Raw genomic sequence first — 26,478 nt, forward strand, 5'->3', positions numbered from 1 at the left:
GACTCTGCCCTTGGTGTGGAGGGAGTTGCCATAGGAACCCAGCTGTGTGAGCAGGAAGCAGAGAGACAAAAGCTAACCTGCCCACTCCAGTTGTGTGGAGGCCAGAACACCACACAATTTCCACAGAAATTGTGAAGACACCAGTGAAGTGAGCAATTTGAAGCAGTTTGTTTTTAACCGCTCTTCTCTGCCATATTTGAAATCTAATTCTTATTCTTATTATAGCCATATTTGCCACGCTAACTCCTCCCACAGTTTTTACACTACAAAGACAAGTAATATATCAAAACGTGCGCATTGATCCCGATCGGATTGCTATTACTTTGTAGAACGTTTCGCCGAATCGTTCAAGAAATATCGCGGTTTTTGCGGCGAAATTTTCCCATAGGAATGCATTGAGCAGCACAGCACAGCTAGAGTGTGCAAAGGAAAAATCAGAAAAATCAGAACATGATTTGTAAACTGCCATCACTCTGCCATTTTCAAGCCCACCTACACATATCTTATATCAAAACGTTCAGCTAACCCTGCTGTCACTAAAAATGTTCACGAATGCCAGTAGTGTACCGTGCTCCAATATATTCTACCTTGTGTGATATAATGAATTCATAAGTGTACCACCGATAATCAAATAATTACATCAATTAATTATACTTAAATATATGATTTGTGTAAATATATAAAATAAATTAATTTATCAATGTGAAAAAACAAAAACTATGAATGAAAAATATAAATAAAAAATAAAAAATATTTGCAGTGGGAATGACAGTTCCTTCTGTATAAATGAGATGGTGTTATTATTCAGTCTGGATAAAAATAAAAATAAAATAAAATTAAAATAAAAATAAAATTAAAAATTAAAATTAAAATAAAATTAAAAATAAAAATAAAATTAAAAATAAAATAAAATTAAAATTAAAATAAAAATAAAATTAAAATTAACATAAAATTAAAATAAAAATAAAATTAAAATAAAATTAAAATTAAAATAAATAAAAAATATTTGCAGTGGGAATGACAGTTCCTTCTGTATAAATGAGATGGTATTATTATTCAGTCTGGATAAAAAAAAAAAATAAAATAAAAATTTAATTAAAATAAAAAAAAAATAAAATTAAAATTAAAATAAAATTAAAAATAAAATAAAAATAAAAATTAAAATAAAAATAAAATAAAAATTAAAAAAAAATTAAAATCAAAATAAAATTAACATAAAATTAAAATAAAAATAAAATTAAAATAAAAATTAAAATAAAATTAAATTAACATAAAATTAAAATAAAAATAAAAATAAAATTAAAAATAAAAATAAAATTAAAAATAAAATAAAATTAAAATAAAAATAAAAATAAAATTAAAAATAAAAATAAAATTAAAATTAACATAAAATTAAAATAAAATTAAAATTAAAATAAAAATAAATATAAAATTAAAATAAAAATAAATATAAAATTAAAATAAAAATAAATATAAAATTAAAATAAAATAAAAATAAAATTAAAAATAAAATAAAATAATAAAAATTAAAATTAAAATAAAATTAAAATAAAAAAAAATTAAAATAAAAAAAAAAAATAAATAATTGATATCCCGGATAAGACACTATGTTTCTTTTCTTTAATATTTAATTAATACTAATTTTAGCACGCAATTGAACTTGGCAAGTTTAAAAAGCCTGTTTAGAACACACATGCTGACATTCCTCTCAGAGTGAGTTGTCATAGCAACCCAGCTGTCTCAGCACAGTGAGCCTACTCCGCCCTCTCCAGGTGCAGCAACCAAAGGTCACTCAAGAGGCAGATGACTCACCAGGCTGGACTGTGAGCTTCAAAATACAAGCTGAAATGCATTTCTCACTATCAGGCTTGCAATGTGCACTGCTTACATTTCATCAATCATTTGGTAAAGGTTGCGGCAAGAACACTTTACACAATTTCCCCAGAAATTGTAGATTGTCTAGTTATTCTTATTCTTATTATTATAGCCAAATTTGCCACGCTAACTCCTCCCACAGTTTTTACACTACAAAGACAAGTAATATATCAAAACGTGCGGATTGTTCCCGATCGGATTGCTATTACTTTGTGGAACGTTTCGCCGAATCGTTCAAGAAATATCGCGGTTTTTGCGGCAAAATTTTCCCATAGGAATGAATGGTGCATCTAGAGTGGCAGCAGAGCACAGCTAGAGTGTGCAAAGGAAAAATCAGAACATGATTTGTAAACTGCCATCACTCTGCCATTTTCAAGCCCACCTACACATATCTTATATCAAAACGTTCAGCTAACCCTGCTGTCACTAAAAATGTTCACGGCTAGGACATACTCCTGATAGTTTTCAGAATATGACCATTTGTTTGCACATCACCCCTCCCATTGACTTTCATTGAAACTCCACTCTAGACACCAGACATTTTAAGGGACGTTTTTAAACTGCGACTGTGCCTTCATTTGTTATCTTTCAGAGACATACTATACATCAAACTGTAGGTCTTTTTCTTGTGATTGTCACAATATAAACCTTTTCACGGTAGCATTTATACTTTTAAAACTACAAGCGTTTGAAGATGGCAATCGCCAGTGAATTTGGCAAGTTTAAATAGCCTGTTTAGAGCACAGCTCCTCACACACCTGTGACTGACTGAGGTAACAGGTGCAAGCAAAGGTCACTCAGGGGGCAGCTGAGTCACATTAGAGTGAGAAAGCTGCAATGTGGAAGGAAAAATCAGAACATGATTTGTAAACTGCCATCACTCTGCCATTTTCAAGCCCACCTACACATATCTTATATCAAAACGTTCAGCTAACCCTGCTGTCACTAAAAATGTTCACGGCTAGGACATACTCCTGATAGTTTTCAGAATATGACCATTTGTTTGCACCTCACTCCTCCCATTGACTTTCATTGAAACTCCACTTTAGACACAAGAAATTTTAAGGGACGTTTTTAAACTGCGACTGTGCCTTCATTTTTAATATTGCAGAGACATACTATATATCAAAATTTAGGTCTGTTTCTTGTGATTGTCACAATATAAGCCTTTTCACGGTAGCATTTATACTTTTAAAACTACAACCGTTTGAAGATGGCAATCGCCAGTGATGTCAGCAACTTGGAGCAGTTTGTTTATAACCATGACTCTGCCCTTGGTGTGGAGGGAGTTGCCATAGGAACCCAGCTGTGTGAGCAGGAAGCAGAGAGACAAAAGCTAACCTGCCCACTCCAGTTGTGTGGAGGCCAGAACACCACACAATTTCCACAGAAATTGTGAAGACGCCAGTGAAGTGAGCAATTTGAAGCAGTTTGTTTTTAACCGCTCTTCTCTGCCATATTTGAAATCTAATTCTTATTCTTATTATAGCCATATTTGCAGTGGGAATGACAGTTCCTTCTGTATAAATGAGATGGTATTATTAATCAGTCTGGATAAAAATAAAAATAAAATAAAAATTTAATTAAAATAAAAAAAAATAAAATTAAAATTAAAATAAAATTAAAAATAAAATAAAAATAAAAATTAAAATAAAAATAAAATTAACATAAAATTAAAATAAAAATAAAATTAAAATAAAAATAAAAAAAAACATAAAATTAAAATTAAAATAAAATAAAAATAAAATTAAAAATAAAATAAAATAAAATAAAATAATAAAAATTAAAATTAAAATAAAATTAAAATAAAAAAAAAATTAAAATAAAAATAAATAATTGATATCCCGGATAAGACACTATGTTTCTTTTCTTTAATATTTAATTAATACTAATTTTAGCACGCAATTGAACTTGGCAAGTTTAAAAAGCCTGTTTAGAACACACATGCTGACATTCCTCTCAGAGTGAGTTGTCATAGCAACCCAGCTGTCTCAGCACAGTGAGCCTACTCCGCCCTCTCCAGGTGCAGCAACCAAAGGTCACTCAAGAGGCAGATGACTCACCAGGCTGGACTGTGAGCTTCAAAATACAAGCTGAAATGCATTTCTCACTATCAGGCTTGCAATGTGCACTGCTTACATTTCATCAATCATTTGGTAAAGGTTGCGGCAAGAACACTTTACACAATTTCCCCAGAAATTGTAGATTGTCTAGTTCTTATTCTTATTATTATAGCCAAATTTGCCACGCTAACTCCTCCCACAGTTTTTACACTACAAAGACAAGTAATATATCAAAACGTGCGGATTGTTCCCGATCGGATTGCTATTACTTTGTGGAACGTTTCGCCGAATCGTTCAAGAAATATCGCGGTTTTTGTGGCGAAATTTTCCCATAGGAATGAATGGTGCATCTAGAGTGGCAGCAGAGCACAGCTAGAGTGTGCAAAGGAAAAATCAGAACATGATTTGTAAACTGCCATCACTCTGCCATTTTCAAGCCCACCTACACATATCTTATATCAAAACGTTCAGCTAACCCTGCTGTCACTAAAAATGTTCACGGCTAGGACATACTCCTGATAGTTTTCACAATATGACCATTTGTTTGGACCTCACCCCTCCCATTGACTTTCATTGAAACTCCACTTTAGACACAAGAAATTTTAAGGGACGTTTTTAAACTGCGACTGTGCCTTCATTTTTAATATTGCAGAGACATACTATATATCAAAATTTAGGTCTTTTTCTTGTGATTGTCACAATATAAACCTTTTCACGGTAGCATTTATACTTTTAAAACTACAAGCGTTTGAAAATGGCAATCGCCAGTGAACTTGGCAAGTTTAAATAGCCTGTTTAGAGCAGAGCTGTCACACACCTGTGACTGACTGAGGTAACAGGTGCAACCAAAGGTCACTCAGGGGGCAGCTGAGTCACATTAGAGTGAGAAAGCTACAGTGTGGAAGGAAAAATCAGAACATGATTTGTAAACTGCCATAACTATGTCATTTTCAAGCCCACCTACACATATCTTATATCAAAACGTTCAACTAACCCTGCTGTCACTAAAAATGTTCACGAATGCCAGTAGTGTACCGCGCTCCAATATATTCTACCTTATGTGATATAATGAATTCATAAGTGTACCACCGATAATCAAATAATTACATCAATTAATTATACTTAAATATATGATTTGTGTAAATATATAAAATAAATTAATTTATCAATGTGAAAAAACAAAAACTATGAATGAAAAATATAAATAAAAAATAAAAAATATTTGCAGTGGGAATGACAGTTCCTTCTGTATAAATGAGATGGTGTTATTATTCAGTCTGGATAAAAATAAAATTAAATTAAAAATAAAATTAAAATAAAAATAAAATTAAAAATTAAAATTAAAATTAAAATAAAAATAAAATGAAAAATAAAAATTAAATCAAAATTAAAATTAAAATAAATAAAAAATATTTGCAGTGGGAATGACAGTTCCTTCTGTATAAATGAGATGGTATTATTATTCAGTCTGGATAAAAATAAAAATTAAATAAAAATTAAATTAAAATAAAAAAAAATAAAATTAAAACTAAAATAAAATTAAAAATTAAAATTAAAATAAAAATAAAATTAAAAAAAAAATTAAATAAAAATAAAATTAACATAAAATTAACATAAAAATAAAATTAAAATAACATAAAATAAAAATAAAAATAAAATTAAAAATAAAAATAAAAATAAAATTAAAAATAAAATAAAATTAAAATAAAATAAAAATAAAATTAAAATTAACATAAAATTAAAATTAACATAAAATAAAATAAAAATAAAAATAAAATTAAAAATAAAATAAAATAAAAATTAAAATTAAAATTAAAATAAAAAAAAATAAAAATAAAAATAAATAATTGATATCCCGGATAAGACACTATGTTTCTTTTCTTTAATATTTAATTAATACTAATTTTAGCACGCAATTGAACTTGGCAAGTTTAAAAAGCCTGTTTAGAACAGGCATGCTGACATTCCTCTCAGAGTGAGTTGTCATAGCAACCCAGCTGTCTCAGCACAGTGAGCCTACTCCGCCCTCTCCAGGTGCAGCAACCAAAGGTCACTCAAGAGGCAGATGACTCACCAGGCTGGACTGTGAGCTTCAAAATACAAGCTGAAATGCATTTCTCACTATCAGGCTTGCAATGTGCCCTGCTTACATTTCATCAATCATTTGGTAAAGGTTGCGGCAAGAACACTTTACACAATTTCCCCAGAAATTGTAGATTTTCTAGTTCTTATTTTTATTCCGTTTCTTATTATAGCCATATTTGCCACGCTAACTCCTCCCACAGTTTTTACACTACAAAGACAAGTAATATATCAAAACGTGCGGATTGTTCCCGATCGGATTGCTATTACTTTGTGGAACGTTTCGCCAAATCGTTCAAGAAATATCGCGGTTTTTGCGGCGAAATTTTACCATAGGAATGCATTGAGCAGCAGAGCACAGCTAGAGTGTGTAAAGGAAAAATCAGAAAAATCAGAACATGATTTGTAAACTGCCATCACTCTTTCATTTTCAAGCCCACCTACACATATCTTATATCAAAACGTTCAGCTAACCCTGCTGTCACTAAAAATGTTCACTGCTAAGCCATATTCATGATAGTTTTCAGAATATGACCATTTGTTTGGACCTCACCCCTCCCATTGACTTTCATTGAAACTCCACTTTAGACACAAGAAATTTTAAGGGACGTTTTTAAACTGCGACTGTGCCTTCATTTGTTATCTTTCAGAGACATACTATACATCAAAATTTAGGTCTGTTTCTTGTGATTGTCACAATATAAACCTTTTCACGGTAGCATTTATACTTTTAAAACTACAAGCGTTTGAAAATGGCAATCGCCAGTGAACTTGGCAAGTTTAAATAGCCTGTTTAGAGCAGAGCTTCTCACACACCTGTGACTGACTGAGGTAACAGGTGCAAGCAAAGGTCACTCAGGGGGCAGCTGAGTCACATTAGAGTGAGAAAGCTACAGTGTGAAAGGAAAAATCAGAACATGATTTGTAAACTGCCATAACTATGTCACTATCAAGCCCACCTACACATATCTTATATCAAAACGTTCAGCTAACCCTGCTGTCACTAAAAATGTTCACGGCTAGGACATACTCCTGATAGTTTTCAGAATATGACCATGTGTTTATACCTCACCCCTCCCATTGACTTTCATTGAAACTTCACTCACAGCCACCTGAAATGTTAAGGGACGTTTTTAAACTGCGACTGTGCCTTCATTTTTAATATTGCAGAGACATACTATATATCAAAATTTAGGTCTGTTTCTTGTGATTGTCACAATATAAACCTTTTCACGGTAGCATTTATAGTTTTAAAACTACAAACGTTTGAAGATGGCAATCGCCAGTGAATTTGGCAAGTTTGAGCAGTGTGTTTAGAGCAGAGCTTCTCACACACCTGTGACTGACTGAGTCACAGGTGCACCAAAGGTCACTCAGGGGGCAGCTGAGTCACATTAGAGTGAGAAAGCTACAGTGTGAAAGGAAAAATCAGAACATGATTTGTAAACTGCCATCACTCTTTCATTTTCAAGCCCAGCTACACATATCTTATATCAAAACGTTCAGCTAACCCTGCTGTCACTAAAAATGTTCACGAATGCCAGTAGTGTACCGCGCTCCAATATATTCTACCTTATGTGATATAATGAATTCATAGGTGTACCACCGATAATCAAATAATTACATCAATTAATTATACTTAAATATATGATTTGTGTAAATATATAAAATAAATTAATTTATCAATGTGAAAAAACAAAAACTATGAATGAAAAATATAAATAAAAAATAAAAAATATTTGCAGTGGGAATGACAGTTCCTTCTGTATAAATGAGATGGTGTTATTATTCAGTCTGGATAAAAATAAAATAAAATTAAAATTAAAATAAAAATAAAATTAAAAATAAAATAAAAATTAAATTAAAATTAAAATAAATAAAAAATATTTGCAGTGGGAATGACAGTTCCTTCTGTATAAATGAGATGGTATTATTATTCAGTCTGGATAAAAATAAAAATAAAATAAAAATTTAATTAAAATAAAAAAAAATAAAATTAAAATTAAAATAAAATTAAAAATAAAATAAAAATAAAAATTAAAATAAAAATAAAATTAAATTTAAAAAAAAAATAAAAATAAAAATAAAATTAACATAAAATTAAAATAAAAATAAAATTAAAAATAAAATAAAATAAAATAAAAATTAAAATTAAAATAAAAAAAAAATTAAAATAAAAATAAAAATAAATAATTGATATCCCGGATAAGACACTATGTTTCTTTTCTTTAATATTTAATTAATACTAATTTTAGCACGCAATTGAACTTGGCAAGTTTAAAAAGCCTGTTTAGAACAGGCATGCTGACATTCCTCTCAGAGTGAGTTGTCATAGCAACCCAGCTGTCTCAGCACAGTGAGCCTACTCCGCCCTCTCCAGGTGCAGCAACCAAAGGTCACTCAAGAGGCAGATGACTCACGAGGCTGGACTGTGAGCTTCAAAATACAAGCTGAAATGCATTTCTCACTATCAGGCTTGCAATGTGCCCTGCTTACATTTCATCAATCATTTGGTAAAGGTTGCGGCAAGAACACTTTACACAATTTCCCCAGAAATTGTAGATAGTCTAGTTATTAAGTGTTCTTGCATGGCAAGACCACTTACTGTTAGCTCATATATATATTCTTATTATTATAGCCAAATTTACCACCCTAACTCCTCCCACAGTTTTTACACTACATAGACAGTAATATACCGAAATGTGCGGATTGTTCCCGATTGGTGTGCTATTACTTTGTGGAATGTTTCGCTGAATGGTTCACGAAATATCAGCGTTTTTGTGGTGAAATTGTTCCCATAGTAATGAATGGCGGAATGTTCAAAACTAGAGTGGGAGCTGACAAAAGCTAGAGTTTGAGCTGAAAAATCAGGACATGATTTTTAAACTGCCATCACTCCCTCATTTTCAAGCCCACCTACACAAATCTTATATCAAAACGTTCAGCTATCCCTGCTGCTACTAAAAATGTCCACGGCTAAGCCATAGTCCTGATAGTTTTCACAATATGACCATTTGTTTGCAACTCATGCCGGCCATTGACATTCATTGAAACTCCACTCTAGCCACCTCAAATTTGAAGGGCAATTTCTAAACTGTGACTGTGCCTTTATTTTTAATATTTCAGAGACATACTATGCATCAAAATGTAGGTCTGGGTCTTGTGATTCTCACAATATAAAGCTCTTCGGTACATGATTTATAATTATTAAACTACAACCGTTTGAAGATGGCAACAGCCAGTGAAGTGAGCAAGTTGGAGCAGTTTGTTTTTAACCGCTCTTCTCTGCCCTTGCTGAAGAGTGAGTTGCCATAGGAACCCAGGTGTGTGAGCAGGCAGCAGAGTGACAAGCCACTCCACCCAGTTACTCCGCTCACTCCAGTTGTAGTCTACTGGTGGAGGCAAGAACACTTCACACAATTTCCCCAGAAATTGTAGCTTTTCTAGTTATTAATAATATTACAGATTTCCTTTTCTTTCTCTGTTTTCAAAGTTTCCTGTTCCTTATCTTTTGGGTGTGTAGCCTTCAACGCTAGATTTTCCGCAACACGTCATTACTGTTTACTGTACACGGCTTAATTGTGCAACTAGAGAAGGTTGTAAAATTGGGCAGAGTTGAGTACAAATAGGACCCGTGTAAAGGCGCTGTACAGAGTGACCCATTCATCAGTGACCATTACACAGGTATGATACTATGTTACTCTATATAGATAGAAGGATATGGTGTAATCCATTGATGTTATAAGTCATTTTACCAAATATGTTGGGGGGATTTGTAACTTTCTTGAAAATCAAATTTTTTTCTTTGAACTAAAATAAAATGTTTACATTTGTAGTTAATGGGTATTAGATACCCTGAGATTGTCATTCATGCTACTAAGCCCCCCAAAATCTATCCTTTAAACACTTGCCCTCCGGAGGATTTACCCTCCTTCCTGACCAGCCCATTTTTTGCTTTACGGCGCCGTGTTATTTTAACTGACAATTGCACGCTCATGCAATGCTGCACCCAAATTAAATTTACGTTATTTTTTTTCCCACGAATTGAGCTTTCTTTTGGTGGTATTGGATTGCCTGTGCGGATTTTATTTTTTGTACTATAAGCAAAAAAAAAAGACAATTTTGAGAAAAAAAATAATATTTTGGACTTTTTGCTATTAAACATGTAAAGTAAAAAAAAATTAAAAAATTAAATTTCGTCATAAACTTAGGCCAAAATGTATTCTGCTCCATGTCTTTGTTAAAAAAAAAATCCCAATATGTGTAAATTAATTGGTTTACGTGAAAGTTATAGCGTTTACAAATGGCAGTATAGATAATGGGATTTTTTTTGTTTGTTTCTACTAGTAATGACGGCAATCAGCAACTTTTAGCAGGACATTCGGACACTGGGGGGAACTAACTTGGTGTCACAGACACCCCAATGACACCAATACAGTGATAAGTGCTAAAAAAAAAAAAAAAAAAGCACTGACACTGTACTAATGTCACTGGGCAGGAAGGGGTTAATATGAGGGGTGATCAAAGGGTTAACTGTGTGCTGGAAGTGTTTTACTAGGGGGAGGGGGGGTGTTCTTCACTGTAAGCATATTGATTGGGATGGCTGTGCACAGCCATCCTGAGCAGTGTGCTCGAGCTGACAGGGAGGAAGATTGGAAACAAAATAGTCTTCCTTCCCGTCGGTGATTGCTGGTAATCACCAGGCGCCGGCGGGGAATTACGGTCCGGGAAACGGTGATTGACATCCACGGGCGCGAATGGCGGCGCAGGTAGGGCGTGTACGTGGTTCTTTTTTTTTTTCATTTCATGTTTTTTTCTTTTTCTAGTGAGGCTGTAAAATGTCTTCTACCGAGTTTGGCAACAAGCCGCAGAATAATAACTTTGCACAACCCAACCCTGATGCCCCCCCACCTTTCCAGTGGAATGTTCCTCCAGGCTCCCCTAGATATAATCTACCTCCAAACCCTCAGATGTGGAATGCCAACGCTTTTCAGCAGTGGAGCAATCCAACTCTTACAGCTATACCACCACCAATGACCCAGTCAACTACGTTTCATGAAGTATTTCTGCAGGGCAAACCAAAAACTCTGGGGGTAAGTGTGGGGAAGGAAAAAAAATCTGTGTTTCCTAAGCATGAGCTCCTAAAAGATTGGGTGAAAGTGTTTGCCTGAACTAAAGGTGGGTGAATGTTTGCCTGAACCGAGTGTCCAGGAAGATTCATAGGTAGCCATATATTTGTGAATGATCCACGAGGCATTTGGATTTATACCTCCCTTGAAGACAACTTCTTCCTTATTGATTTTGGATACCTATTATGTACTTCCACATGGAGGAGTGAAGGCTACCATGCATTACTCTCTGTATTTGAAAGTCAATATAGTTATGCTTCTTAATGAATGGCAGCAAAGGAAACAATGATGATCCTCTGCCTTCATTATTATTGTTACTTAATTAGTCTGACTAGTCTGATTGTGACATGATTCAGAAAGTCCACTCTACTGATAATTCCCGCTTAATCTAGTAGAGGGGATCAATTGGAACCAGTCTTTAACTGAAAGATCTCTGACTCGTGAGTGGATGGGATCTAATGGGGATCTGCATTATCTAGTAGCAGAGGGTGCTAGGGTGATATACTGTGTATATACAATATACACGCACTGGCCACTTTATTAGGTACACCTGTTCATTTGCTTGGTAACACAAATTGCTAATCAGCCAATCACATGGCAGCAACTCAATGCATTTAGGCATCCAGACGTGGTGAAGAAGACTTGCTGAAGTTCAAACCGAGCATCAGAATGGGTAAGAAAGGGGATTTAAGTGACTTTGAACCTGGCATGGTTGTTGGTGCCAGACGGGCTGGTCAGAGTATTTTAAAAATGACTGATCTACTGGGATTTTCAAGCACAACCATCTCTAGGGTTTACAGAGACTGGTCCAAAAAAGAGAAAATATCCAGTGAGTGGCAGTTGTGTGGAGGAAAATGCCTTGTTGATGTCAGATGTCAGAGGAGAATGGGCAGACTGGTTGCTGTGACTTTCAGATGGAAGGGTCAGCATTTGGCATAAACATCATGAAAGCATGGATCCATCCTGTGTCAACGGTTCAGGCTGGTGGTGGTGGTGTAATGGGGTGGGGAGATTCTTTCGGCACTAGCAAGGTGTACCTAATAAAGTGGTTGGTGAGTGTTTGTGTGTGTGTGTGTATATAAATATATATATATATATATACACACACACTCAATTTTGTTATAACATATTGCCCTAATAAGAAAGTATGGACATAGGACATCACAGGAAGGGAATCCCTCTCCACAGTTCCTTGCACCCTATGCTAGATCCCGTAAATCCTAAACCAGGGTGCCAATGTTTGATTGAGTAGTAAAACAATCTCCTGAAGGTCAACTATTTACATTGCAGGGTTTAAGCTCATCTGTCTGTAGCAGATTTTACCATCTTCTGTTCTGCAGATTTTGAGGTACAATAGGCCTTTGCCATCATTTTCTAAACCTATCACCTAAGTAGAAGGTCTGCATACAGTATGATCACCTGGTCAGTCTCAGTTGGACATGGCTAGGTAGGGTTTTTGGGCTCCCCAGGCTTTGGTACACAACTGCTTCATCTGTTCAGTGTCACATGCTACTGGAGGAAGATACATTCATTATACTTTGTCTACATTTTTCCAATTTATGCATAAAAAACTAGGTGTAGTCAGCATGGAAAATAACTCTCATTGTTTTGGTTTTAGAATTTCCTGATCATTGTGGGCATCTTACACATTGGTATGGGTATTGGCCTGATTTTCACAGCATCCTATACTGCAGTGTACAGTGGAATCCCATTCTGGGGACCTGTTTTTGTAAGTGAAAAAAAATACTTATAATGTTTGCATGAAAGTGACATTTTATGTTCTTGTATTAAAAGATGCCAATATATTACATGCACTTTAAAGCAATACAATTACTTATCAATTTAGTAATTTCAAGTTAAATTAAACCCATAACAGTAAAATCAGTCTGTATATGCAGTAGAAATGCTTGTTATACTCACTGTAGATCCTAAGGGATTGATCCTATGCATTGTGTAAAAATGCTGTTTGGTCCTGTCTTCTCTGATCCTCCCCTTCTTCCAGTGCCCCCCTCTTATCTCCTGATAAGGCATATTGCATGGATACACTCTGCATATGCTCAGGTTGGTTTGTATTGCTAGAGAGGGTTTTTATTTTCTTGGGAGAGTGCATGTGGTCAGCATAGGGCCAATCAGCACTGTCCAGACAGAGGGTCAGGGGTTATGCAGCCGCATAGGACAACCAGGGGAGAATGAAAACTCCTCCTACAAACTGTAACCAGTGCTCTGCTGGACACTGATAGAAGTCACAAAACTGTTCTAACTGCTGATGAGAAAACGTATTTAGCAGTTTATATTTACTACAATAATTGCATTTCCATGTTCTATGTACTGTGGAAGACCAGATATAGTAAATGCAGGGTCCTTGGTTTAGTAACACTTTAAGTGACATGGATTTGGGAATTATTAGGGGTTGCTGTATGTTGAAGATAAAGATTATTCTTTTAGTTTTGTTTAGGTGTTGTTGGAATGATAATATTTAGTATTTGTGATCATGCTTAATCAATATATTTTCTTATTTTATTTGTCTCAAAATAAATGGTTACGTGTTATAATGTGGTCAAGATTTAGGTATTCTTCTTCTTTCTTGTTTGTTTTTACAATGTACCATTCAGAAAACGATTAGTAAAAAGTAACGATGATGATTAAAAAAAACACTTCAGGTGCTGCGAGAAGCTACAACATCAGGCATCATAACATACACACCTCCCCTGAGGAGTGTCTGATCTCCAGCTGCACACCCACATAGAACAGAAATGAGTGAAAAAATATTTAAAGGAAACCTTTGCCAAATACAGAGGAAAAAAAACTACCTCACCACCTATGCAGCCCAAGGAATGTCTTCCCAACAGCTGGGTTCCTGTCAAACCACAATCCATCCAAGAAGCAAAAAATGCTGGAGTCTGGCTATGATCCTTTTTGAATTTATTAATAAAAATCAGCAGCATCAAGACTTTGCAGCCTAATCATGGCTCATGTTCTTGTTATTAGTGCAAGCTGCTGACTTTTAAATAATACAAATAAACGGCAACTGCCCAAACCTATAACTGGCTTTTGCAGCAAGGAGCACATGGAAGGGCGACGCATGTCAAGCAACAACAAAGAAAAACTCCCAGCTCACTTACCAACCAGCCTGCAACCAACTGATTTATCCTAATAGTGCACATTAAAAACAAAGGTTTAGTTTGCACACATTTGCAAATTTATACATTATAACATTATAGCTATTATAGCTGCAGAGCCAGTTCATGGCACTCCAGTATTCTGCAGTTCCTAACTCTATTCATCTTGATAGCCTCCATAGTAGACGCACATGTATAATAATGGAGAGATTGAGGGCAGGTATGCCTGGAGGGAGCCAACCCCCACAATGGCAGCAAAGGTGTCCAATGTGCCCTTCACCGATAGTAGATGCACAGGTATAATAATGGAAAGATTGAGGGCAGGTATGCCTGGAGGGAGCCCACCCTTTCTTAAAAGCACAGGGGCACACTGGACACCCAGGATATAGCACAATGCCAGCAAAGGTGTTTACCTTCACCAATATACCAACAGTACAAATGGCAACTGCCTCAATCTATAAATGGCCTTTGCAGCAAGGAGCACATGAACATTTCCCAGCTCAACTTACCAAAGTACTCAATGACTTTAAATAATAGTCGTTGAGGACCATAGGAAGACTCCAGCTTTTTTGTTTCTGTATTTCATGCCGAGTGAGTAAGCAAGCTGCTATTGTAAAACTGTACACAGCCAGTAAAATCATTACTTTTTATTAGAACGAATATGTTCAAAAAGCTCATTATGAACTCAACAAGTCCTAAATGACAAAGCCTAAAACAACTTCTCCACCATTTTTCCATTTGTTTATATTTTGCAGAGCATCTTTGCAGGGTCTTTGTCAGTGGGAGCCGTGTCCAAGACTTCCATGTCTCTGGTAAGTGAATACAATGACTCCTTATACACAGCAGAATTCTGATTTGCTTCTATTGCCACAGAGCAGATAAAAAGTCAGCACATTAAAACTGTCAATGATGTTGGCTGGGCTGTGGAGGTGTTGAATCACCCTCTGGCGCCTTACATCTCCTTGACGTTATCCCAATATATTTCCTAAATCTACCTCTATTTTGCTGTGGAATCTCACTCCACCTCTATCACACACTTCAAGCATCATTCCAGCCAAACTATAATCTCCTGTAAAGCCATAAAAAACAGAAAAGAAAAAGGAACTTTTTAAGCACCAAAACTACAAAAAAAAAATCTTATATAAAAAAAAACTTTTTTTAAGGGCCCCTGTCCCCCCCCCTGCTTGCACGCAGTGGTGAATGCATACGTAGCTCACGTCCACATATGTAAACTGTGTTCGCACCACACATTGGAGGTATTGCTGCAAAAGTCAGAGTGAGCGCAGCAGTTCTAGCACTAGACCTCCTTTGTAACTCTAAACTGATACCCTGTAAAAAATTTTCATGTGTCGCCTATGGAGATTTTTAAGTAACATACTTTTGCCCCATTCCATGAGCGTGTGCATTTTTAAAGCATGACATGTTAGGTATCTATTTATTCGGCGTAGCATCATCTTTCATATTTTAGAACAAAAAAAGGCTATATGTTGTGTTTTTTTGTTTTATTCTTTAAAGTGTATTTTTTTTTTTAATTGTGTTTGAAAAGCTGCTGAGCAAATACCGTGTGACATAAAAAATTGTAATGACTCCCATTTTATTCTCTAGGGCCTTTGCTAAAGAAAATATATATAATTCTTTTGGGTTTTAAGTAATTTTCTAGCAAATAAACGTTGATTTTTACATGTAGGAGAGAAGTGTCAGAATAGGATTGATGCAAACATCTTAGTTGACCATTCTGCCAGCAACAGCACTTCCTGTTTCAGACTGACAATGTTGAGCCAATGCCGTGCAAATAGTAGCAAAGTTGTTAGCTTGAGTACCTTGAGCACTCAGTGGTCATTGGGCTGCCTACCAGACCTGATGAAGGCATGCACAGTCCTGATAAGAAGCCCAAGGGGTAATTGAAGGAGCATGTTGCAATATTATTATTATACAGGATTTATATAGCACCAACAGTTTGCTCAGCACTTTACAATATAACGGGAGACAATACAGCAACAATACAGTTCAATACAAGAGGGATAGGACAAGAGCTCCTTGGAGCTTACAATCTAGGAGTGGTAGGGTGACAACCTCAATGCTCCACTTTCTGTCTACAAGACCCAATCTTAATCTTCAACCCAGGGAAGACCATGACAATATTTGAGCAGCTGTAGAAATTGAAGACTATAGAAGACAGACAAGAAGGCTGATTTACTAAAGGATTTGAAAATGTTCACACAATATTAAATATTCATTTTAATTATCCAATCACTTGCATATGAAATAAGTAAACAAAGATTTTCTTGTCACATGATTGGATAATTAAAGAAAATCTTCTCTTTTTATTGTGTGAACATTCTCAACTCTTTTATCCTAGGTTCACATATATGCGGCCGTGAGGGCCGCATTTTGCACAGGCACGAGAGCCCATTCATTTTAATGGACTTCCGTGTCCCGTGACATGCAGGGAAAAAGTCTGAAAATGCCGCCTGCAAAGGAACCTCGGTTCCCAGTATGATTGCGTTTTCCAGTGCCGGCGGTGTGCCATTAAAAATAATAGGCACCCTCCCGCGGGTCCGCATTCCTCAGTTTGGGTAGTACTGCTGCATGGATTTTTGTGCAGATCCGTAGCAGCCCCACCCACACAGATGTGAACCTAGCCTTAGTAAATCAGCCTCAACATTTCTTAATGTGTGCGGAGAAGAACAATACTCGATTGTCAGGTTACATACCTCCTGATGAACCTGAGGTTACTTTTTCTGCAGATCAACAAAATGTAAAACATACAAGCTAATTAAAAAAATATTTTTTTGCTTCTTTGAATGCTGCCTGTTTATACCTGGTATTATGACATTATAATTAAAAATTAACAATGCATACTCTGACTGAAACAAAATACTTAATAATTAAGATGGGTTTTTAAGCAAAGTGTCTTTATTTTCTCACAGATAAAAGGATCCCTAGGCTTGAGCATTGTTTTATCCATTGTCTCTATTGTTGGACTGATACTGAACATTGTGGATTACTTTGTTGTATATTATTGCTATGGTTCCTATTCTGACTGTAGTAATTTAGTTGTAAGTATCTATCTATCTATCTATCTATCTATCTATCTATCTATCTATCTATCTATCTATCTATCTATCTATCCATCCATCTATCTCACCTGCTAGTGAAAATAATTTATTAATCTCTTTGCACCATCAGTATGCATATACTCAGCCTCTCGGGTGGTGGGCCTTAACACAGAGAGGCCGCATATATGCGTACCAGAATTTTAACAGAGCTTACTCCCAGCACAGTTACCCGCAGTTAATGGAAAGCTATGGTCTCTACTTGTGATCAGGAGCTTTCCAATCATGTGACCACTGTGAAAGCCAATCATGGCGGTCACATGAGAAACTCCCCGGCATCAGAAACCTCTTTAAGGGCTGGGAGGCTCTAACATTTGGCTCTAAACCTGGCAAGGGTTCTCTTTTTCCAGTTTTATAAAGTTTTGCCTGAAGTTTTAAGTTATTATTTAGAAGGACAAGTTCAGGTTTTTTTAGAAAGACTCTCCAGACCAACAGACCAGGTACCTAGCCCCATAAACTACAATAACCTGAGCCCCCCCTCCCCCACCTACAAGTACTTACCTCCTGCCTACCTCTTTCCAAGGCTCAGAGCAAAGCAGACTGTGTCATGGCTTGTTCTGTCTCTCCAATCTAAGCATTGAAAGTGTGATCTCTGTAACTTACAGTTGTGATGAGATAGCGATAACCAGGGGCGGACTGACATCTCATGGAGCCCCCGGGCAATAGGGGATCATGGGGCCCCTGTGTCCTTGCCCAAACTCAAAAAAGCCTATGAAAAAGGTACCAGGGGCATCTCATGGGGCCCCCTACTGACCCTGGGCCCTCGGGTAGTGCCAGAGTTTCCAAATGGTCAGTCCGCCCCTGGCGATAACTCCAATCTTAGTTGAATAACACAGGCAGTGACTCAATCCAGATGACATCTTGTAGATCTTGTGAAGTTTATTCCATAAACTGAGAGAATCTTACAACAATGAACATTCGATAGGTCAAAAGATCATAATGTGATCTGCTTCATGACATGAGGCTTGAAGCTGAAATGCCTTACTGGGAAAAGGGGTGGGCTATCTATACAGCATTAACTAAACTAAAGGAAAGGGAGGAGCAGAGACAAAATACAAAGAACACTTAAAGGCATATGACAAGCATGTGAAACATGATATGGCTTCTTAAGGCTGAAGTTTATCAGAAAACAAATCTACATCTTTGGTCATATCATTTATCTGTAATGAAGTATGTCTCATGTTGTGCAGTCAACTGGATCTTGGAGAAATCGCTACTGCAGGTATGACTGTCCTATTCCTGGCTCTGAACATCTAGCCATGCAATGGTTATCAGCTTCAGATCTTCAGGCAGAACAGCAGTACAGATGGTCTGATGGGGACCAGGCACTTCTTTCCTAATCCCAGGAGAAAGTTTTTTTTCATTGATTACACTGCTTGTAACATAATCTGTGAATGGGGAAGAGAAACCTGTGACAGATTGGACTCCAAGGGCCTCTTCCCCACAACCCTGGCTAGTGGTTGTGAGGGTCTGTGGATAGGGGGCTTATTGGAATCTAGAAGCCCCTTAATAATAAAGGGGGCCCCAGAAACTGGCTCTCCCCTACACAAATGCGTATGGGGTACATAATACATTTACTCATTCACAAAAAAAAAAGATGTCACCTAGAAATAAATGATGATGCCCTTCACCAGCCAACTTGCCAGAGAAAAAAAAACAACAACCAAGTGCACACGACTAGCCCTGAAGATAAAACTAGCCAAATGGCAGATTCCTGGAGCTGTCATCAGCTGTTTAAAGGAAGGGGGGAGGGGATAGAGGTAACATAATTACCATAATACGGCCAGTGGCCATGCTTGGGCAGTAATGTCATTGATATCCATGGCCCTTTCTTTACATGGCAGGGATCCCTGGAGACATTAGCTGTTCTTAGGGATGCTATGAATACAAGCACACACTTCATCCTTAAGAACTAGTGATAGCAGGAAGCTGTCATATACACCCACTGGCCATTTTATTAGGTACACCTGTTCAATTGCTTGGTAACACAAATTGCTAATCAGCTAAACTCATGGCAGCAACTCAATGCATTTAGGTATCTAGACCACTTGCTGAAGTTCAAACCGAGCATCAGAATGGGGAAGAAAGGGGATTTAAGTGACTTTGAACGTGGCATGGTTGTTGGTGCCAGGCGGGCTGGTCTGAGTATTTCAAGAACTGCTGATCTACTGGGATTTTCATGCACAACCATCTCTTAGAATGGTAAGAAAAAAGAAAATATTCAGTAAGTAGCTGCTGTGCGGACAAAAATGCCTTGCTGATGTCAGATGAGAATGGGCAGACTGGTTTGAGATGATAGAAAGGCAACAGTAACTCAAATAACCACTCGTTACAACCAAGTAAAGCAGAATATCATCTCTGACAATGAGTTTGCTGTACTCCAAAGTCCCCACAGTCACCAACTAAATCTCAATCCAACAGAGCACCTTTGGGATGTGGTGGGACAGAAGATTTGCATCATGGATGTGCAGCCGACAAATCTGCAGCAACTGCGTGATGCTATCATGTCAATATGGACCAAAATCTCTTAAGGAATGTTTCCAACACCTTGTTGAATCCATGCCATGAAGAATTAAGGCAGTTCTGAAGGCAAAAGGGGGTCCCACCAGGTACTAGTAAGGTGTTCCTAATAAAGTGGCCAGTGAGTGTATAGAAACAGTAGAAAAACTGCTTCTATATATGATTCTTGATTTCCACGGAACAGGGGTGAATGGACAAAAGTTGGCTTGTCACTACTATTGTAGCAGCAGAAGTTCAGAGACAGGAAGAGGATAGGCATCCCTGCAGTGAAGATTTATCCAGAACCCAGCTGCCAACACAATGTTGGATAAACTTCAATGAAAGTAGGCAATGTATCTCAAGTTGTAGGGTTTTTTTTACCTAAACTTCAGTTGTAAATATCTTATGTGCTCCAGCGAATAGATGTCTTTGCCATGATTCCCAACTTCCCAAGTACCTTATCATTGGGGAGTTTTGCGTATTACAGCTTTTCCTGCTAAAATATCTACAAAGAGAAAGCAAAACCTGTCAGGTGTTATACCTCCACAGCATCTAAACAGCAGGTTTAGGTGCATGCACCTTTTTAATGTGTTTTTTTTTCTGCATTTACAGATTGGAGGTCATGTTCTTCGTGGATTTTTCATTTTTACATATCTGCTGCAGTTCTCCATTTCTGTTAGACTTTCTGTATTTGGCTGTCGGGCTGTCTCAAATCCAACACTACCCACTCAGGTATGTGCCAGAGAAGTCATATCTTTTTAGTAGGGTTACACCAATACCCATACTGGTATCACTGCATATACTAAGCATTGGAACTTGTACTTGTGCAAATGCTCCCATACCTAAAACTGATACTTTTGAGATGCAAGTTGGAGCCCATACAAAATGAATGGCTCAAACTGTACTGCAAAAAAAATCACAGGTAATTTGAACAGAAATGCGGTGCGATTCCAGTCCGAATTACATGCGGTTTCCCCCACTGCTCCTGCGTTAACCTAGGCTTGTCATAGTAACTTCAGCTTGGGTTCACACGAGTGGTGCAGGAAACCTCGGGTGATTTGTACAGGAAATCTTCATTCCCGTTCAAATCATGTGTGATTCTTTGCAGTGCGATTTGAGCCCATTCATTGGTATGGGCTCAAATCGCACCGCAAAGGCATTGGTAATTGATATTGGCGAGTACTTGAGCACAAGTATCGGTACTCGTACTTGCTGGTAAAAAACAGGTGTCGGTGCAACCCGACTTTTAAGGTGGGCAGAACTTTAAGGGCTCATGTACACTGCAGCCAATAAACTCATGTTTAGGAGATGTTCAGCGTTTTTTTCAGCAGCCCCTGAACTCACCCTAATGTTTTCCTATGTTTCCATGTACACATCTTCGTTTACAGGCATTTGAGTTTACAGTCATTTTTTTGAACGCAGAAAGCTTGCGTTCAGCAGTTGATTTTATCAGCGTTTCAGACGAAAAATGTGGCTAAACGTGGCAAATCGAGTTTATAAGCGTTTGAATTTTTTTCTAACTCTTCCAGTTCCCAATGCTGTCCAGAGCCTTTTTTCGTCATGAAAAATGCATGCAAAGTGTTTTCAGGGTACTCAGAGGGACAAAACACTGAGCACAGGATGTTCCTACCAAGCTTGTCATACATTGTAATGACCAATTCACACCTCAGACCTCTCCCACCCTTGGAAACAAAAGATATGTTAATGCACATTCACACCTCAAATTCCTCATGAAGACCCCCTGCCAGGCGGCCTTAACCTCCCTGGCCCTCTGATTATTTCAGAGTTTTGGTGCTGAAAGTGGTACCATTATTTTGCATGGAAATATGTAGTTTTTTTTATTGTAGGCCTGTCATTTTTAGGAATAACTCACTGAAATCTGTCCGAACAAGAGTCTAGTAAACATTCCGGATATGATAAAACTTGAAACACAAAATCATAAATTATAATTTAATAAATAATCATAAAAAAATAATAATAATAAATTTAATTCAATAATATAACCAAACCAAAAACACTGAAATTTGAAATATAGCGCCAAGTTCGCACATCGCTGAGCAAAGTCGCAAAATCGATGAAGCGCTCAGCCTTGAAGGTGCAACACTAATTAACCTAATTACAAATACATAATATAAATTATATAACAAATAAGGATAAAAGTGACTAGTGCTTAAATCCAATACAAATGTGCAAACAAGCAGAAAACAGCCAGTCTGCCACCAAGTGGCTAAAATAGTACAGAATGTGCACACACTCAGTGTATACAAAGTGACAAGTGCTCACAAAACCACATATATATATATATATATATATATATATATATGTGTATTACAACCTAAAATTTATTTTAAATGTGTACACAGTGAACAATCACTAAATAAAGTGACAAGAGTTGAAAATCAATCAATATAAAAATATAATATATAATAAAGTGCAAAATGCATGCTAACACTCTCATGTGATGTGAATAAATATATATAAAAAAAGTGTTTCTTCTTCCTCCACTTCAAATCTGTGGTCTAATCAAGGTGTCACTCTAGTGCTTAAATCCTCCAGTGGCTAGAGTGCCTCCTCACCTCCTTCACTCGACCCCTAGGGGCCACAAATCATATAATGATGTTCCACACCGACTGGACTCTCAATCATCAAGATAAACCTTGTCCCAATGGCTCCACAACAACTCCTCTACCACATCGATATCCACTCAACCATTTATTTAGGAATGGGAAGACTCAGCAATGAAATTTCAGGGCCATGGAAGGATAGAAAAAAAGAAAAACTTCCATAGTGCAATATGCTTGTTTATTAGATATAAAAGCCAAATAAAACCACTCACATGCTCCAAGTATAAATCAGGCGATTTCCCATATGTTATGGGTGTACTGAGGGAATTAAAATGGCGAAAAACCGGAAGTCCATCCTCGGAAATATGTCACCGAGCTCCACCCGGAAATGACAACAATGCGCTCCACGCGTTACACCACTGACACGTGGCTTCTTCAGGATAGCGCATTGGTTGTCATGACTTCCATTTATACTATCCAGGTAATTGCTCAGGGGGAGTGTCTTGCTCCTCCATTTTACCGGAGCCGCATCACAATACATGTGAATGATAGCAAATTACATCATAGCCAATTGCAAACGAACCAAATGAAAAATATGTATATATACATATCCTCATCCCAATAAGTCTAATCTAAACCTATTTCATCCCAATACATAAAATACTACCAAAAAAACAGAATATATAAAAAGACGTTTATAACTTATGTGTAAAAAAATATATATTTATTAATCTCTAACAAACCTTAAAATCCACCTATTCATACCCCCAAAAATCTCTTACCGGAAGCCCAAAAAAATATAATATTAAAAAGTATATATCTATTCTTCAATATATATAAATAAATATATACCTAAAATGCATAACTATATTTCTATATATAAAAAATATACCCTGTATATACAAAAAATCTTTTTTATATACAAAAATGCTACCTATTTACACCCATAGCACATGTTTACATAAATATTAGACATAATAATACAAATAATTTTAAAATATACTAAAATGCTGTAGCAATAAAAAGTTAATATATAATGATAACAACAAATCTCTCTATAACCAAGTGGAAATTAAAAATCACTAATAAAACAATTAAGATCAAACTCAACGTTTAATCCACTAGGGGTCAGCGTCTGCATATAAAAAATCCATTTAGATTCAGCCTGACTGATAGTTCTGACCTTATGACTCCCTTTCCAATGTTTTCTAAAATGTTCTATTCCCCAAAATTTTAGACTAGAGGGGTTCTTTATTATGGTGGCTAGCAAAATGCTTAGATACATTATGTTTAGGATTACCTTTTTTAATGTTTTTAACATGTTCCCGTAATCTGACCCACAAATTTTAGGCAGCTGCAATACTTTACAGGCTCCTGCAACAAAAAATAATATATGCACAATTTTTTGTACTTTGAGCTATGTTACAGCTCAGTCATTTCATAGAGGCTGCCTAATAGAGGGTGCTACAAAGTGCCGCAGTGCATTCTGTCCTAAATGAGCACCTAAGCTCTTCAGTTCAGTCCTTTTATACTGATTGCTAATGATAGAGGACACCACAATGTTCACTCTCTGCCTTTCTTTTCTAAATGTATTCATTTTAAGAATATTACTAAAATTATTTTTTAGGGAGTTGGTAACAAAATTCTTTCCTGGGTGACAAATATGCTAGTTACGCCGCATTACTTATTCTTTTTTGATCACACCAATTTATCCTGAGCTGTAGGTGCATCGAATGTCTGAAAGAATTCACTTTTGATGGTAGATTAAGAGGCATTTATTGAGAATATCAACAAGTACATCAAACAAATGCGTTTCAGGAAAAAAAGGCTCTCCCTTTTTTAGGGCTATTGTTGCACGTGACCTACTCCTGGAATGACAGCTGTCACTCTGTTAGTTTTTCCTACGAAACCTGGAAAATATACAACCAGTGTGGGAATATTTCCCATTTAATAGCGGGCAGCATTTGCCCTGAAGAAGGGAGTCTTTTCTCCCAAAACGTGTTGGATTGATGTACTTGCTGATTTTTTCAATAAATGCCTCTTAATCTACCATCAAAATTGCATTCTTTTGGACATCAGCGCTCCTTCTTTCCTATTATTTCAAGTCTACGTGTGGAAACGACCTTAAGGCCATACCTAAAAGGCAGCAGCCCAAACACTAAGAGGGTTTACTGCCAGTATCCACCATTGGTTACAACCGACTGGAAGGACATCTCCCTACCCATCCACACAGCTACCCACCAGTGACTGATCCAGTCAATCCAGCGCAGTCTTCAGTACAAACATGAGTAAATAGAATTATTTTAAGCAGGGGTTCCTTGAACACCTAAAAACTATTATAAGGATTCCTTAAGGGTAAGAGGTTGAGAAATTCTGTTTTAGAAAGTCGTGGCCAAGGACTGAAGTGAACAGGTCACTTTTCTTTTACCTCTGTGTTTTGTTGTACAGCCATACATCTAATGTATTTTTTCTTTCCAGGTACTTGTGGTACAGAGCAGTCCTGCAGTTCTGCAAACATCCTTAGTTCCTGGATCCTATCCTACCTACCCTCTACACCAACCACCCTCTTACAACATGACACAAAGTGGGATGAGTGGTGGACCAACAGTGCAACAGAATCCCTCATCCTAAAGAGACATGACTTTATTTTACACCTTTGTTACACAACCTCTTCTCCCTCATATAAGCTTAAGAATTTATTTGGTGGCCACTTGCAAAGATTCCTCCTGTCTTCCCTTCATGGATACTGTCACTATATCAACATTTGTAGTGTCCCAAAGAGAACTTTCACACGTGTGCAGGCTAGGTGAGAACTGAGTACAGTATATACATGACTACAGAAGGAAAAGAAAGGAAATGAGTTGCTATGGACTTATGGCACATACTAAGAAAATACTAAGGAAACCAGGATAATTCAAATGAAAATAAAATTTGGAGTGATATACCTTTTTCTAGCAACAGATGTAGGAAATGTAGATAATCCTCTTAATACCAGAGAAGAATCGCTTTTGTCTATATTGCAATTATTTTAGAAAATGTACATGAATGTCTCTTTCGGGTGTCAGAGGCTTGTGGGCAGGTGCCTACTTTTATGTTATGGGTACTTGTGTTAAACCTTGCCAATGTGTTTTATTACTTTGAAGTTTTGGCAGATACAGTATATGTAGGGGTTGGGTCATTTGTGACATAGTTTCCCCTGCAGTTGTGTCACTTCCCCTTTTGAAGGGCATAAATTCAGGGGAGCTGACCTTGTTGAGAGGGAGTCGAGGGTGGGAATCAGACAGTGAAAACTTGTGTTACTACAGTATGTAAGCTTTTCTTCAGGCAGCAACCACTTCCATTGGGACCTGTTCTTAGGGTGTCCACTTATAATGAACTATGTTCCTGTGGACTACTGTGCTTTGAGGTATGAGTGGCACCACTCAGTTATGTACCATTAATTCTAAGCACCACTAAGGACAGCACAGCCAAACATCGTAGCAAATGCTCCTGAGGACATCACATTCAGATGACTAAATGCGTAGGATGGGGCTTCGGGTGATGCCACTTCTGCTTCATTGGAACACACGTTGGAGAGCACAGTGGTTTCAGTTTCAATTTCAAGCTCTTGGTTTTAAAATACATGTAAATGCACTACAGTTTTAATGTGGGTTTAATAAACTTATTACACCATGAGTGGCTTTCCCACTTTATTTTGTTGTTCCTGCTGTACAACTTCTGCCATTATTGAGGATCTTAGAGGGACAGTGGATTATTGATCATACTGGAGGAGGACCCAGCACATGGCACATTAGTTGCAAAGCATAGTTTAATTTCTTTGTTTATGCAAGAAGTCAACATCATGTGGTGAGTGTGGCGTGTGGATTAAGGGCACAGTGGAGTGATACTGATAGACACATGTTTTTGCATAGAGAATGTGTGAAGAAGAAATTCTTTAATCTTCAGGGTCATTTGGCCACCTCACTCTACCTTCTCCATGGCCCTTCCACAAGTGTTCCTCATTTTACAGTGTACTGCCCCTCCGTACCATT

The 26,478-nt window shown here is 36.7% G+C and overlaps 1 protein-coding gene across 1 annotated transcript; it reads left to right on the plus strand.

Annotated features, from left to right (window-relative positions):
• Nucleotides 1-10,850: 10,850 nt before the first annotated feature.
• LOC149452166 (membrane-spanning 4-domains subfamily A member 4A-like) lies at nucleotides 10,851-26,075 on the plus strand. Its single transcript, XM_089689692.1, has 6 exons — nucleotides 10,851-11,113; nucleotides 12,768-12,878; nucleotides 15,024-15,080; nucleotides 17,199-17,327; nucleotides 20,496-20,615; nucleotides 24,926-26,075. Exons 1-6 carry the CDS (start codon nucleotides 10,859-10,861, stop codon nucleotides 25,076-25,078), a joined length of 825 nt encoding a protein of 274 aa, XP_089545818.1. The 5' UTR covers nucleotides 10,851-10,858; the 3' UTR covers nucleotides 25,079-26,075.
• The last annotated feature ends 403 nt before the right edge of the window (nucleotides 26,076-26,478 follow it).

Source organism: Staurois parvus, unplaced genomic scaffold (assembly GCF_062004578.1).
Source record: "Staurois parvus isolate SC_StPar_1 unplaced genomic scaffold, SC_StPar_1.0 ptg000493l, whole genome shotgun sequence".
In the NCBI taxonomy this organism is placed as follows: domain Eukaryota; kingdom Metazoa; phylum Chordata; class Amphibia; order Anura; family Ranidae; genus Staurois; species Staurois parvus.